This window comes from Mus caroli, unplaced genomic scaffold, assembly GCF_978045245.1.
Source record: "Mus caroli unplaced genomic scaffold, Mus_caroli_1 scaffold_16, whole genome shotgun sequence".
Classification (NCBI taxonomy): domain Eukaryota; kingdom Metazoa; phylum Chordata; class Mammalia; order Rodentia; family Muridae; genus Mus; species Mus caroli.
The window spans coordinates 6,285,578-6,302,426 of NW_028227271.1; the positions used below are offsets into that span (position 1 = coordinate 6,285,578).

Sequence of the window (16,849 nt, forward strand, 5' to 3'; positions counted from 1 at the left end):
AAGGTGCCAGCTGCTTCTGGCATTGACTCTCACTGTGGCTGTGGCCTGCCTGCTCTTCTTACAGGGATGGAGGCAATGGCAGCCAGCACCTCCCTGCCTGACCCTGGTGACTTTGACCGGAATGTGCCTCGGATCTGTGGAGTGTGTGGAGACCGAGCCACGGGCTTCCACTTCAATGCTATGACCTGTGAAGGCTGCAAGGGTTTCTTCAGGTGAGTCCCCTCTCTAGAGGGAAGGAAAAGAGAGAGGCAAGCCTTTCCCTCAGGTGAGTCCCTCCAGAGGGAAGGAACTGAGAGAGGCAAGCCTTTCCCTCAAGGGGGCCTCTGTGCTTTCTGTGGAACATGGTGGCTCTCCCAGTTACTGAGAACCACGGGGTCTTTTCTCCTTGGATCTTCTCCGTCCCACCGTGTTCTCTGACCCCTCATGCCTTCCTGAGGTGGTTATTTCTTTTTACGAGCCCTTGACCCCGCTGCACTGAACAACATGTCTGTGTCCTTTTGAATGACCCTTCTTGCTGAGAGCTACAGCTTCCTCATTTAAGAGCCAGCCATGTCTCCGGGGAAGCCCCAGAATTTGGCCTTTCTGCTTGCCTCTTCATCCCTCTAAACTCTTCGATGGAACGAGAGAGACTAGAGCCTTCAATGGTTACCAAACCCGGTCTGTGCTGGACTCTTCACCCATAGACTGCTTTACCTAGGTGAGCCAGCGGCAGCTTGCCAGTCAATATCAGGGGTGTACACTGTTCCTGTTAGGTCAGTCAGGGCCAGTGTCTGCTTCAGCATTCTTTTTTAAATTTATTATTTATTCTTCTCTCATATATACTACATCCAGACAGCAGTTCCCCCTACCCAGCCCCTACCCCCCCCACACACACCTCCCCTGTTTTTCCGGTCCACTCCTCCCCTGGTTCCCTTCAGAAAATGACAGGCCTCCCAGGGATATCAACCGAGCATAGCCTATCACGTTCCAGCACTCTTCTTATGTGACCCCAGGATTGCAGGCACAGACTAGATGCGGACAGTACTGGGAAGGTCCAAAGATGGCCTTCCAAAAAAGCCAGGGATAGAGGACTAGAAAGAATGGGAGAAGGGGATCCAGGAAGCAGGAAGTTTGAAAAATTAGCATTCAGCTTGTGTTGGAAAGAGAATGTTCCAGAAGCAACTCCCTGGGACATAACTAGTGACTGCGGGCAGGTGGAAGAACAGGGCACTGTCAGGAAAATCAAGTTTGTAAAAGCAAATCAAGTTCAGAACCAGACGATGAAGCTCAGCCCGGTAGTCCAAAGTGGTAGGAAGTGGTAGGTAAACTCACCTGGCTTACAGAGAGGGAGAATCTGCGTCCAGGTCCTTGGAATGGGACACTCCTCCATCACAGGGGTCTGACTCACCAATTCTTTACTGGGGAGCCAGGGTTCCATGGCCTGGAGCAATTTTGATCTCTGGGCACTAGGGTTTCTGTTAGTGCTAATTACCTATTTGACCTGGCACAGGCTCCCCTCTTGGCTTCCCAGAAAGCTGCTCCCTAGTTAGGGAACCAGACCAAGAGTGTCGCTGGCTATTGTCTCGTAGTCACATCTATTAGGCCTCACGGCAGTGTGAAGCCCACACTGCTGAAGGGAAGGTCTTCCAGAGTTCAAGTCCTAAGTGCCAGGTGCCACCTGGACTCCTTGCTGTCAGCGCAGGCGGGGCAGCCACCTATGGAGAGACACAGGAGAGTCTGGGTGCACTCTGAGACCAACACCGTCGTAAAACTGGTCAAGAGGACATTGAGTGCTGTCCGTGCCATCGATTTAATGCTCGCCTTCCTTAATCGTTCTGAATGCCCCTGTGTTTCAGTTAACTGACTCTACACACGTGCCCACATCTGAGATTTAATGACATGATATGCAGAAAGTATAGAATACAGACAGGGTGGCATATGACTTTTCAGCCACACGGGCACATGCTAATTCCCCTTGGTGGAAATCTGCCCAATAAAAGTTTCTATAGCCATCCCAATACCCATCCTGGTATGTTTTCTTTCAAGCACTCGGTACCCACCAAATTTGAATGGACATAAACCCAGGAGCTGCCACACTTGAGACTCACTAGAGATCACATGTCACCAATCTCTAACTATGATGTTCCAACCGCTCTTGGAGCTGTTTCCTTCACTGATGGAGCCCCTTGCTCCCGAGTCACCTTACTCTTCCCATCTGCCTTTTCCCCTGGGACCCAGCTGTGGAAAATGGAACCCTAAGGGGCGACTTGGTCGATCAGGATACAGTGAAGGTCCATTTCTCACTCGAGGAGACCTAACTCCGAGATGCATTTGATTGATGCCCCCAGAGAGATCACTGTGGCTTTCCTTGAATTACGTTTGTAATTCTATAAATAAACTGTAAATAAATTCATATAGATGCAGGTGATACTCGTTGTGCGTGCATTCCATGTTTAAAACTGTTCCCAGCTGCCAAAATTTACCAGAACCGATCCTTGCCACACCTGGGTTGTCATTTATGGACGGTACAGAGCTGAATCACCTGGCACACACCCTCTCGGGAAAGGCTGGGCAAGGACACCATGCTTCTCTCTGTTCTAGCTCTCACTCTACACAAACATCTTTGTGTTTTTGTCATCCCCCCTCCCTCCACCCCCGTAGGCCTGGAGAGCATGTTAGACAAGAGCTCTCTCTACCACTGAGCTACCTCCCCCTCCATATCTTTCTTTTGGCTGTTTACCGACTTACTGCTCTGTTGCCTTTTTGGAAAAGTTTTTATAGTTATTGGTGGTCTTGTTACTTAAAATGGTTCCTAAGTTTAGTACTAAAGTGCTGTGCACTACTAGAATTCAAGAAGCCGTGGTTTACCTTGTGGAGAAAGCATGTGTGTGAGTTTCCCTCTGTGAGCGATGCAGTTTGTTGGTAGCTCATCGATAATAAGCCAGCCCTGTATGTATTTCAACAGGAAGACTTTAGATAGAAAGCGTACCTAAGTCAAGACGGTGAAGAATGTTGTAACTCAAGGCTCACAGGTGACAATGCAGCATTCAGGACTCCAGGGTTGACAGTGGCTTCAGAGACAGATCACTGCTCCTGTGGTGACAAGAATTAGTTGCAGAGCCTCCTTTCTCCCCACACCCATTTTACATAGTTGCTGGAGTACTCCATAGACTTATATCTGCCTATACCCCAAGAGGTGGCTGTCACCTTCTCCGTGTTAGACACAGCCTCCTTGGGGCCACAGAGATTCGTGAGACTAAGATACAGTTCTTCAGGAGCTCGCCCTACCTGTCATGGCAGCTCTAGGGAGAATTTTTGCCCCGGGCTACTCCCAAGCCCAGGGACAGGCTGTCTTCTTCAGCCATTAGTGTTTGGCTTCTAACTACTGAGACACTAGTTATTGTGAGCCCAGGAAGTCCAAGGTTCAATCAAGTCCAAGGGTGATGGTGAAGCTTGAAGTCTGGGTCATGGTTCGTTGTTCTGTGGTCGGGAGCTAAGAGTCCAGTGCTGGCCAGTTCCTCCCGTGGACTGTTCCATGGTCTATGCACTTCCTGTTCTTCTGGAGAAAATGAACGCCACAGATGATATTTATGGTATAAATAAAAGGCCTGCAAAGTAAACTTGTGGATGCCCAAGGCGTCTTGACTATACATTCAACAGGCAGAGCCTAAGAAAGTCCCAAAAGGTGACAAACATGTACAGCTACCTCATAAAATAGTCATGGGTAATCTATAGGTTAATGTAGATGAATTTCTGGTAATGAGTGGCTCTGTCTAATGTCTGTTGTAAAAACAAAGGCCTGGAAGACAAAGAAGGTTGTCCCAGGGACCCTCTGATGAAGAAAGAGAACAAGGTTGAGGAGGATATTCAAGAGGGGGTCCTGGAAAGTAGATTGGGACACAGTTCATTGTCTCCTTTTTGCCTTCCCCATCCTATTAATATCTGTTAACACAAACCTTGTGGACTGGTTGTGTAGCTCAATGGCAGAGTGTTTGAATATCTTGTACGAGGTTCCTAGATTGAACCCCTATCCTGCAATCAAACAAGCAAACAAACAAGACCAATGTGAAGCTGAGTGCTGCGAGCTCCAAAATAGGGAAAAAAAAAAATGTGTTTTCATTTGCTGGCCCCATTGTCCTTGGTGGCCTGGCTGATTATGGGTCTTCCAGTGCACAGTGGGTGAAAGGCAGGCGGGTGAGAGTCCAGGAACACGGGGAGTGGCTCTGCTTTCAGGAACATCGCCCGTCCTTTCTAGCTCTTCTAAGAACTCGCTGTGAAGGAAGCCGAGAAATGGGGAACTGTTCAGTTGATTCAAACCCAGAGTACGTAAATGAAGTCCAACGGATAGAAAAGGTGACCTTCTGTGGGCCCACGTCGGTGACTCACTGGGAAGTCACAGCTGCTGAAGAGAACTTTGTCCAGGTCAACTCTCCCTCTACCTATGCTACAGGCAGTGGGTGGTGATTGGCAGGTGGCCCCAAGAGTCATGGGCTTAAAGAAAAGAGACCAAAGCACAGAAGGAAGGTTAGTAGGACTGTCAAGAGAGACAGCATCACAGATAGAGAGAGGCTTCCATTTCCTTTTGGCATCTTTAGGAATCGAGACTATGGGGATTGGGGTGCTAATCTGAGCTGTCTGCATGAATTCCCCCCTCATACCCTGAGCATCCCATCTGTGAACAGGCAAAATAGAGCAGGAGGCTCACGTGGCTGGATGCTCCCCCTTCACGTCCAACCCATCCAGCCAGGGACTGCCAGTCACCCAGTCTTCTTCACCCGCCCCAGAGGAGTCTTTCAGACAACCCCTGCCTCTGCTCTTGTGTTGGGAAGGCCTGTGTTTGATGGTTGCTCCATTCTGGGCCGAGAGGTGATAGATTCATGATGGAGAGCCCCGAGTGTAAGACCAGAAGCTTTGGAGTCCTGCAGATCTTAACTATACGGAGTTGTTGTCCTTGTTAACTGTGGGGCATTAAGTCTTCATTATGCCTTCTGGCACTGCTGATAGAATCAAGATAGTAATTATTCCGCCAAATAACTATAGCGCCAAACCATCACGAAGGGAGAAACGTCAGACGTTGGTAGGGAGGACTCTGGGGGAGAATAGCTGCTAGGGAGAAACGTCAGACGTTGGTAGGGAGGTCTCTGGGGGAGAATAGCTGCTAGGGAGAAACGTCAGACGTTGGTAGGGAGGACTCTGGGGGAGAATAGCTGCTATGGACCTCTTGTAAAATCTCACGTTCTGAGATGCTTCTCTCTGTGTGTTTGCTGTGTTGACTTAGGTGCGTGTGTGATGGGTTAGCAGGGATCTCTGGTAGGGGTGGGAGGGCAGGAGAGGCTCAGGATAGAAACAGACATCAGAAGAGAAATGAAGGCTGGGCCGATGGGCTCCGAGGGAACTTCCCTTCAGTCAAAGACTCTGGAACTGGACTGTGGTTACTGCCATGCCTGTAGCTCTGGACATCAGGAGAAACAGCACACAATGCCCCAATGGTCTGGGCTTCTGATGTCTGTTGAGTCCTCGGCTGGGCACCCAAAGTGTGAGCGAGGGGCATGACGTCAGCTTCCAGGGTCTCAAGGAAACGGATGAAACTGACAGTCTTCACTCTTCTTCAAACTCCTGATCTACCCACAGGATAGATCTCTAGCCTGGGCATTTAAGGGTTCATGCCTTCCAGAAAGCAGTGCTGTGGTCTTGACCAGTGGCAACCTTCCTGAGAGTTCTGCTAAGCATCTGCTGAGAGTCCATCAGTGTTGCTGCAAATGGCCATGTCAGGTGGCTTTGCCCGGGTTTACTTGGTTATATTTGACAAAGAGAACTGGTCTATATTTGAGGTACACAACACATTGTGTTCTCTCTCTCTCTCTCTCTCTCTCTCACACACACACACACACACACTGTGAAATGAGATAAATACAACAATCAACTTAGGTAATGTGTTCCTGATCTCACACACTCTCCCGTATTTAAGACTCCACACAGCTCCTGTGCCCTGCCCAGGCACTGAGATCTCTAAAACTTAGCCACAGTCAGAACCCAGAGGGCACTTGACACCATGTTGCTGGCAGAAGCCACCCGCTTCTCAGCCTGAGGCCCTCGCCCCTGGCACTTTATGTTTTTGTGAACTTCTTGTCTCTCTTCTGTTTTGATGAATTGGTCTCTGGCATGAGAACTGGTCAGTGTCCTCTCTAACCCCTGGCTTTCTAGAAACTGCCTCTATATTTAGCCTGGTTGCACCACCCCCGGTCCCCTTCCTGAACTAGGGTATAATTGCCAGCCAGCCAGAGAATGACAGGGTTCAGACGCAGAAGCAGCAGAGGCACTGGGCTCCCGTGGAATGAGAAGGCTCTTGTTTCTCAAAACCAAACTAGCTCATAGGCAATTAGCTTCGGGAGGAAGGCAGGGTAGGGTGTGGATCTTTAGGACAAAGCACAGAGCCAAGGTTGGGTGGCCTGGCTGCCCTGACTCCTTGTGTGCCGAGGCTAAATGACAGCCACATGCCTAAGTGCCCTGAGAAGGTGGAAGGACAGAGAATACATTGGTCTCCAAGCCAGCATGGCCTGTGACCCAGAAAACGTCCATATTAAAGAAGACACCCCTAGAAGGCCAGCTCTGGACAAGGTCCTGGTTCTGAGAATGAGGCAGCCAGCGAACTCTCTGTGGCTCTAGAGCATGAAAGGAAAACGCCATCTTCCCAGACACCATTCTTTCCTCCTGCTTCCGTATGAGAGGAACTCAGGAAGAGCTGGCTACCATACCTAAAAGTAATAATTATAATTTAAAAGCTTCATAAAGGCACAGGCCACTTCTTGTGTTTGGAGAATTATGACAACACTAAGGGACGGATGTGATATGAGCGATTCTGTCTCATTCCTGCCTCCGAGACTTCCCTGTTACTATGGTCTATGGCCCGGACCTTTCTCTCCAAAACCACTTCTGTCACAGCAACAGTGCTTCAATGAGGATTGAGGCAAGACCACTGGTGCCTGAGGAAACACAGACAGGCCTGTGAAGGGCTCTGGATATTCTGCCTGGTGTCCAAGAAGCCCTCTGCACCACCATAGACCAAAGCTCGAGGTTTTGTGGTGCCACTTTGAAAGGCACACGTTGGAGTGTGTCTTGGCACCCATGGTCTGGGAGGGTTCACAGCCAGGACTCTTAGCTAGACACCACAGTGGGTGGAAAAGAGAGCGGCCCCACTAAGACCTCAGACAAAATGCCTAGTTTTGGGAACAAAAAGGAAATGAGAATTTGCTCTGAATTAGAAACATCTGGTCTTCCAGGAGGTTTAGAGACTCGTGGGCATTTGTGGTAACAGGTGAAAGAAACCTCAGGAACCACATCGGGAAGGGGAGGGAGGGGTTGGGGGAGGGAGGGAGGGCACATGGCTCCTGTCCTGGAATAGAGCAATGTGGTAGCTCTGACCTCATTCCTGGGTAACCCTGATGGTTCCCAAGTTGTCCCCACCAAGGTGGACATTGGCACACCACTCAGTGTCTCCCCTAGCATTTACAAGGAGAGACGGGGGGTGGGGGGAGCCTAGACGTAAAGCTTCACCACCCCTAATAGCCTGGCGCTATCCACTTAGGTCACAACCCTAGCTCTGATGTTGCTCCCTTGGGTGTCGTCAGTGGATGGTACTAGAGCCAAAGTCCAAAGCCAGTAGAAGGTACTTCCTTCATTCTGGGCCCATTTGGTCTTGAGCCTTGCTCAAGGACCAGCTGACTGGGCTTGAGTTGTTTGGTTGAGGGCTCAACTTTATTGAGCGCTTTGAGTTCTAGCATTGAAAGCAGGACAAGAAGATAGAAGCTGAGCCTCAGGTCCCGCAGACTCTCCAATCTGAAGCCTCAGTTTCTTAGTGAATAGTTTCTTGACTTCACCGACCCCATCTTTTTTTGTTGTTTGTTTTGGTTTTTGGTTGTTTTGGGTTTTTTTTTTGTTTTTTTGTTTTGTTTGTTTGTTTGTTTGTTTGTTTTTGAGACAGGGTTTCTCTGTATAGTCCTGGCTGTCCTGGAACTCACTTTGTAGACCAGGCTGGCCTCGAACTCAGAAATCCGCCTGCCTCTGCCTCCCAAGTGCTGGGACTAAAGGCATGCGCGGCCACCACCCAGCTGAGGCAGTAGCTATTTTAACCCCCATATTCCAATCACTGTGAACTGCTAGATTTCAGGTGGTACACCTAGTACAGGGTAGGGCTTAGGATCACTGAGGGTGATCCAAGGGAATAGAAAATGGACATCTGAGGACCTTGTAGCCACATCTCCATAGCTACAGCCCCTGGAGGCTGTTCTTGGGACGTAGGAGCCAGAAGGTCAGCAACTCAGTGCAAAATCGTGCTGTCTCGGCAGGCGGAGCATGAAGCGCAAGGCCCTGTTCACCTGCCCCTTCAATGGAGATTGCCGCATCACCAAGGACAACCGGCGACACTGCCAGGCCTGCCGGCTCAAACGCTGCGTGGACATTGGCATGATGAAGGAGTGTGAGTGTCGGGGGTCAGGTGGGAGTGGGGTGCGGGGACTGCAGTCACAAGATGGCAGTGGTTACTGTCATCCAGGTTGCTCCTCCCAGACCTACCATGTAGCCCCAAGGACTGTGGAGCAGGGCAGGGTATGGGTGAGGCAAAGCTGGCCACAGTGGAGTTTGGAATACATCAAGGAGTTGTGGGTGAAGAAAGAACCCGTATAATTCAGCAGAGGCTGGGAGCAGCTCATCTGGGCCCCCTGGGCTGGAGCACGGGGCTGGAGCACGGGCACTGGGTCCCCACCGGAAACCCCTAGCAGTCCCTAGCTGCTTATCTGGCCCCTGTACTGGAGCACAAGCACTGGGTCCTCGCAGAAGCCAATAAATATCGGCTCATCGGGCCCCTGGGCTGGAGCACAGGCACTGGGTCCTCACTGAAAGCCCCTGCATTTCCATTCTGCTTCCTGTGCACAATGATGTCAGCATCTGTCCTCAGACCCCACACCCAGGCTCTAGGACATAGCCCATTTCCTGCCAAGCCATAGGCCTGCAGTCACTCTCTGAACCCCCTAGCCTAGAGGAATGTAAGGAAGGGGGAAGAGGCTGAGGACCCAAAAAGGCACATCAGGAGCCGACCAAAGTCATAGAATAGAGAGGATATTTCATGGGAAGAATAAGCAGAACACACTGTCGCTGGGAAGCCGGGGCAGAATCACCTTGACCCTCCTCTGTCACTAAGGCTCCTCTGTCCTGATCCCAGCTTCCAGCCAAACACTGGCAGCCCCGGAGTTTCCAGACCTTGCTGCTCATACCACAGGAGCGTGCAGGTCTGGACATGTCATTGCTGCTACCTAGTCACTGCCCCACCCCGGCCCCTGTGTTTATACTGGAGAGTGAGACTTGGAGGCCCAAGGCTTGCTAGGAGCTCTCAAACATTCTTAGTGGGGCCTGGTCTGTGCCTTGTACTCTGGTGAGCAAGATACCCCTTGAGAGAAGGTTCCTTCGTGTCTTAAGGTCCCCACCATCCAAGAATGCCTCTGGGTTCCATTGTTGGACTCAGTGGGTTGCTGTTGCTTATTCCTGAAGATCCTCTGAGGCCCAGAAAGGACAAACACCAGGACTGAGGTTGAATAACAAGCCAGTGGTTACCTGGGACTACAGCTAACTCAGGACCCTTTTCTAAAACTCCCAAGAGCTCTACTAAGTAGCAATGCAGCTCTCAAGTACCCAGTCAAGAGCCCCTGTCCAAGGAATATGATATCTCACAGTGGTGCCAGACAGACAGAAGTAGATGGCCTCCTCCAAAGCAGCTTTGGGTCTCATCTAGGTACTCCATGAAGTCTCACATGTCCCGTCTTGCCCTCAGTCTGGTGCTCCCAGCAGTGAGCTGTGAGGAGCCGTAGATGGAAAGGCCAGAGATCCGACTAGAACGGAACCATTTCTCGCAGCTCTGGAGGGAAGCGTGTTCCCAGGAGATGTAGTTCCTGTCTTGGATGGCTCAGCTTTGGACGTCTGGGCTTGAAATCCCTAGCTTAGAACCTTCCAGAACCGGCCCCTGCTCTGGCTTTTGTCCGTTAAGGCTTTGACTCTCCTCTCAGAAACAATCCCTGTTTTCAAACACTAGGAAGGGCCCTCTATACCCAGTCAGTCTTCTAGCCAGATTGGGTTGCTGGCTATTCATAGGGAAACAGAGAAGCATAGACAGTCGACAAGGACAGAAACCAGTGTTTATTGACCACTTGCTGTGTGCCAAATACTACAAAGAGAACACAAATTTTCTTCTTAAATTCTCACAGCCCCTAAGCAAAGCGTGTGAATATTACCTTTTTTTTTTTTTTTAAGCCGCTAAGGAAAGTCAAGAGGTTTAACCTGTTAGGCCTCCAGGCTAACATGATATCAGCATCTATTCTGCCCTAGGGCTGGCCTGTGGGCTCCATTCTTAGGAAGCTCCTTAGGCACTCCCAGTGAGTCAGAGCTTATTTCTTCCCCATGCTCTGCCTGGAGCCCTAAGGAATAGACATGAGAGAGCGTTGTCTTTCTAAAGATTCCTTGGACTCCTAGACGGTTTCATGCCCTTAGAATCCAAGACACTTCGTATCTGAACTCTGTTTCTTATTCTTGCTGTTTCTGAGATGGGGTCTTGCTGTGCAAGCTCGGGTGAGCCTCAGCCCTCTGCTTCGGGGTCTTCGATATGGAGTTGGGTTCTTGTGTCTTGCTACATCTGGCCAACTTTGATGTTCCACAGATGTGTATCTTGCCTCCCCAGTTTCCTGAAGGTTGATACAGCACCTGGGGCCTAGGGGGTGCTCAGTAAATGTGTTCAATGATTGGATATCCGCTCTCGCGATGCTTCGATCTCCTGAACCTCATCGGTCTATAGAGACCAGTAAGCTTAGCCTAGTTCTGATATTGTCTGTGTCATTTATTTGGGAAGAAAAGGTCATGTCTTCTTCCCTAGTGTTTTGAGGTCACCAGTGACATCATGGCATGTTTTAAAACAGTTCATGTTTGCAGATCTTGGCTTCCTCACTTGAGCCTAGGCTTCACTGGGTGGGGGACATATTTTATGCGCAAATAACTATACAAGGCTATCTCATGTCCCCCAAGGGATCTGCAAGAAAGTGGAGACAGTGGCCGATACTGACGGTTCAATGTCCCTCATTGCAGAGTTCACCAGAACCCGGTTACTAGGTTTCTGGCTTCGCTTCAAAAGCACATCCTTTAACCAGCTGTAGTGACATCTACGTGCCAGCTCACCAAGAAAATTATTCCTAAAATGCCTGAAAGGTTAACAAGCCCTCAGAGTAAATTATTTCACAAATGGACAACAAGTGTAGGTGATTAGGTGAACGGCGTGTGGTTGTCCCAAGCCAGTGTTGCCTTGTGGAGGCCCTGGATGGGAGCCAGCAAGTCTCAGATTTCACGGCTCATCCCCAAGTAGATGGGCCATTGGCTGCTAGTCAATGCAAGCAATTGGGAAGACCGATCGATCGATCTTAAAGATTAGCTCTGAACTTTAACTTATCCGTTTGTTTATTTGTTTAAGCTGAGGAATGTGTCCTAGCACACACGTGGAGGTCAGAGGACAGCAAGGGGAGTCAGTTCTCCCCTTCCACAGTGTGGGTCCCAGGAGCTGAGCCCAGGTCAGCAGGCTTGGCCAGCCGGCCCTGGCCTTTCACTCAGAGCCGTGCCGCTTGCCTCTGCGGGTGAACCCTGAATCTTCTTTCCCTTCTTCCAGTAAAACCACTGAAAAGCTCTGTCCCTTTAATGGTTTATACTCCTCAGCTCCACCTCGGACACTTTGTGTCAGGACTCCAAGTCTGAGAGACAGAATCCCCTGAGAGGGCAGTTCGGCTGGGTTCAGTCAGAGGCAGATGGGCTGTGGGCATCACCATTCACCCCAGAACCAGACTGCCCAGGTCTGAACGCTGGCTCCACCATTGTTAGCTGTGTTACCCTGAGCAAGCCACACACCTCTCTGGGCCTCCGTTTCCTCTTCTGTAAAGTAGGGTCAAGGATGATGCTTACCTTAAAGGATCGTTATCTGTGTGCCAGTACTTACCACAATTCCTAGTACATAAGAAAAAAAAAAAAAGTCACGAATTCTTCTTCTCTTCTCATCATGTCAAACTTGATCACCAGAAATCCTAGGTCCCAAAAGATCAAAAGTAATTCCAAGGCCGGGGGAGGGAGGGAGGGTGGTGCTCACCCACCACTTAAGAGGCAGAGGCAGGCAGACAGATCTTTGTGATTTTGGGGCCAGCCTGGTCTACAGAGTAAGTCTCAGGACAGCGAGAGATACAGAGTGAGACTCTGTCTCAAAAGAAAAAGACATGGGGCTGGAGGGATGCCTCAGTGGTTAGAGCACTGGCCGCTCTTCCTGAGGACAGGTTCGAGTCTCAGCACCCCCTGGCAGGACTGCCTGTAACTACAGTTCCGGGGGAATTGACCCTTTCTTCTGGCCTCTGCAGGCACCAGGCATGCATGTGATACACAATGCAGGAAAATCACTTCTAAAATTTAAATAATAATAATAATAATAATAATAATGTTATTATTTTTTTTAAAGAAAGGAAGCCATACTTCTAGAACCAAGCACCAATAAACAGAAAAACTATATAACCTAGCAGGTGTCAACAGAAATCATATCAAGTCACGCAACGACCATGGAGCATACAATTCTAGGGTTATCCTTGCGCCTGCAGAGTGTGAAGGCATCCTCTGAGAAAAGCTTACGGTTGCTCTCGTGGTCCCTTAAGGACCAATCTGTCTCAGAATCATTTCAACCACAATTGTTTAAGTCAAAGAGGCGTCTTCTATGGGCTTTCCCGTGAACCTGCGTGCTGTGCGTGCTGTTCCTGACTCCACAGAGCACCGTCGGCCTGGTGTGGTCCTCTCACGGCCTTCTCTGTGCCGTGAAAATGTCTTACATAGTCATTTTTTTTTTTCTGGAGTGACTCTAACCACTGAGCCACCCCTCCCTCCCCATGTGTCTTTTTCTGTTGAGACAGAGTCTCACTCTGAGCCATGGGCACACTCTGTGCTGCTGTGCTTGACAGCTGGTGTCAGACTACTTGGCAAGCTCCGTGGCAGGCATCCCCGACGAAGCTCTGTAATGGGACAAGAGAATTGTAAGCCATAGCCCCTGTCTTTAGCATCCTGGGCTCGAGAAAAGAAAGCCCCGGATTTCTTGTTCCTCTGTCAGTGTTTATTAAAACCTGTAGTAGCTATGAGTCTTAAAGAGTGGGAGACTTAGGTACCTGTGAGTGTGCAAAACACTAATTACGCAGGAATAAGAAGAGCTCAGAGGCCACTCTGGGCAATCAAGAAAGGCTTCCTGGATAAGAGCTGGCCACTGAAGAAAGAACAGAATACACATAGCTGTTGGGTAGAGAAGACCCAGGGGGACAGGCATCCAGAACAAGTGTAAGCAGGTCGTGTTTACAGCTCAGCAATGCCAGCATTGCCTGGAACAGAAGCTGTGTCCAAGGATGCTGAGAAACCGGGTTGGAATGAGTTACTAAGGAGCCGGATCATGAAAGGCCTTGACTTCGACTGGATTCTGGCGAACAATGGAGATGCAGAAGGCTCTAGGGAGAACAACAACACAGGATCCTGGAAGGGCTACCAGAATCTGTCAGGCTCATCAACATGCCTGTGGACGCCCACAGTGGAGACAGGATGAGCCCTGCCTCCTGAGTACCCGTCTCTCCCTGTGCCCACCCTACACATGGGCAGGAGAGACCGGACACCTGACCGTGGTTCCACAGGCCATGACCTTAGGCACTTTCTCCCCTTGGGACGCTCCTAGCCTCCTAGCTCCTTTTCCCCCAACCCTGCCTGACTTCCTAGGGGTTGAGCAAACACCTTCTGTGGGAAGAGGGTTGGCAGTTCTTTGGGCAGAGATGAATCAGCCACCTGGGCGTGGCTTCTTCTCCACACTGTTCCCAGTCTGTGTACCTTGGGAAAGAAGATTCCATCTTTCCTAAATGCTTCCCTTTCCTGCTATCCCTGTGGCTTTGATTGTCCCCTCTGGCCTACCATAGGTACTTCTTCGGCCCCACCCCGCACTGGCTGCTCTCATCCTCTCTCTCCATGAGGGGCTGAGGTCAGTGGACACTTCCTGAAACCCACAACCCGTTCACTCTCTGCTTCCAGTTCCTTCTTCTGCTCTTGTGAAATTCCTCAGTTCTGTAGGCAGATGCCCTGGCAGCTTGGGTGCAGAGCAAGTAGATACAGGCTGAGGGCCCTCGTGCCCACTCCTAACATCAGGCTCTGCAAGCCCTGGCCAGGCGGTCTGTTTGCCTCACTCCTGTGCCAGGCATCCTGCTCCCACCTGCCCTTGCAAGCAGCTGCCCAACACTGGGTGTCAGGCACCAGTGCAGAAGCCCCTGTGCCAGCCTGCAGGTGACAGAGGATCTTTCATGAACAGTTAGCTATCTACTGCCAGGTGGACAGGGTGCCCCAGACTAGGACTAAGGGGCTCCAGATGCCAGGGATTCCAAGAGGGCTTAAAACATTCCTGGTACCAATACTGGAGGACAGAGACATTGTTTTGCAGAGAATCAAAGGAGCAACGTCTTTTCGAGTTGTTTAGAATAGAGCAGATGGCTGAGTTCCAATGAAAATGGCTACTTCATGGGGGTCTGCTTAGCATTCCAGCTCCAACACAGGAAACGCCTAGCTATGGATCCTGGGGCAAGGGCAAGGACTGGCATCTAACACTGTGCCAGGCACACATCCAGTTCTCAAGGCAGATAGTCTTCTGGGATGGGTTTCTCTGTCTCCATCTCTTCCTCCTCTCCCTCTCTTCCCATCCTCTCCAATAAAGAGACCTTGGGGCTGGACAGGTGGCTCAGCGGTTTAGAGCACTGACTGCTCTTCCAGAGGTCTTGAGTTCAAATCCTCAAAGCAACCATATGGTGGCTCACAACCATCTGTAATGAAATCTGATGCCCTCTTCTGGGGTGTCTGAAGACAGCTACTGTGTACTTACATATAATAATAATAAATAAATCTTTTAAAAAATGTTTTTAAAAAGGACACTAACTACACTTCCAGAGGTCCTGAGTTCAATTCCCAGCAACCACATGGGGATCTGATGCACTCTTCTGGTGTGTGTCTGAAGACAGCTACAGTGTACTCGTGTAAATAAAAATAAATGAATCTTTGAATGAAAGAAAGGAAGAAAGAAAAGTTCCCTCACAGTGTTAAAGAGAGCGAGAGAGCAAGAGAAAGACAGAGCTTGGATGAGACCATATGCTCCAAACTGCTCCTTTTTTTACGAGCAAGAGAGAAAAAAACAAAAAAAACAAAAAAGCCCAGAAACCCTGCTGTTTCTCCAAGGCCACACAACTGGTCCTTGAGGATCTTGCCTTCCAAGTACCTACATTGTTCCTCTTATACCCTCTTCTCCCGCACACACTCACCCTTTCGCTCTAGAAAACCCGGTTGTCTCCATGATAAGGCATCGGCACTAACATGGCAGCTGGGTCCCCAGGAGCCGCAGTGTAAGGAGCCGGCCAGCCCCTTCCGTCCTGGCCCTTTTGTAGCGGAGGAAGGGTTCCTGTGAGTTTTGGGCCGTGACTCTGGACTCGCTGTCTTGCCCCCGCAGTCATCCTCACAGATGAAGAGGTGCAGCGTAAGAGAGAGATGATCATGAAGAGGAAGGAGGAAGAGGCCTTGAAGGACAGTCTGAGGCCCAAGCTGTCTGAGGAGCAACAGCACATTATCGCCATCCTGCTCGATGCCCACCACAAGACCTACGACCCCACCTATGCCGACTTTCGGGATTTCCGGGTACGTTTGTCAGCCTGTGGCTAGAACCGGGCTAGTGGAGAATTGGGTATAGCCCAGGCACGGGGAGCAGGGCTAGACGGTTGGGAAACAGGGAAGGTTCGGAGGCTGTGCTGCCCACAGCGAGCCCTTCCTCTCTCCCTGCAGACCTTTGCTCACAGAGGCAGGAGAGGGGCCCTCAAATAGGGACCTCTTTGCCAAAGACAACCCATCTTTGCCTTCCAGCCTCCAATTCGTGCAGACGGAAGTACCGGGAGCTATTCTCCAAGGCCCACACTCAGCTTCTCCGGAGACTCCTCCTCCTCGAGCTCTGATCTGTACACCCCCTCACTAGGTAAGGAGCACATCTATCAAGAAAACAGGCTTGTGGGTGTTCGGGCCCACTCGCCCTGAGGCTATAGGGGAAGTGATGGAAATCTCCCATTTCCATACTGTGTGTGGCACAGGGTCCTCTATACAGTTCCTCTTTCACAGAAAAGGGGTTGGCTGTGCGGTATGCATGCTGGGAAGAGACCAAGCTGAGGTTCTGGCTGTATCAATGAGCCTTCTTGGGTCACGCTCAGCCTCTGAGCCAGACTCTACCCTTGACTTCCTCTCTGGAGATCAATATTGAATGCTTTGCTCCTGGACTCTTTGGAGGGTGAAATTGATGGAGGGAGGCGACCTATGATGTGGGAAGGGCCTGAACACTGGGGAACTAAGCATTATGGCTTTGGAAAACCTATCGCCTGCTACTCCTGAGAGCATGGCACACTGTGCTTTCAGCCCTCTTACACATTCATCTCTGTCATCCTGCATCATCCATCCTTCCTCATTCTGCCCTGTCCCTCCCTTCTACCTCTCAACCAGCCCTAGTGTCCTCCTCATGGGGCCTGGAAGAAGGTGAGGGTGGAACTCCCACTCTGGGTGATTGTAGCCTTCAGATACTAGACCTCTAGACTCATGTACGCACATGTGCGTGAGTGTGTGTGCATGGGCACACAAGCACACACACACACACACTAAAATTTTTAAAACTTAAAACTAAAGTTTTAGGAGACGGAATAGTATTGTGACATACAGTAACAAGTGAAAAATCCCCTGCTGTTGGATATCTAGATTGGTTCCTAGTCTTTTA

The 16,849-nt window shown here is 50.2% G+C and overlaps 1 protein-coding gene across 1 annotated transcript in view; it reads left to right on the forward strand.

The window, feature by feature from the left end:
* Positions 1–16,849, forward strand: part of Vdr (vitamin D receptor) — a 53,144-nt gene that overhangs the window by 23,486 nt on the left and 12,809 nt on the right. The window contains exons 3-6 of the mRNA XM_021183597.3: positions 65–212; positions 8,325–8,455; positions 15,551–15,735; positions 15,958–16,066. Coding sequence (XP_021039256.1) covers positions 67–212; positions 8,325–8,455; positions 15,551–15,735; positions 15,958–16,066 — 571 coding nt within the window. The 5' untranslated portion in view covers positions 65–66. The remainder of the gene's footprint in view (positions 1–64; positions 213–8,324; positions 8,456–15,550; positions 15,736–15,957; positions 16,067–16,849) is intronic.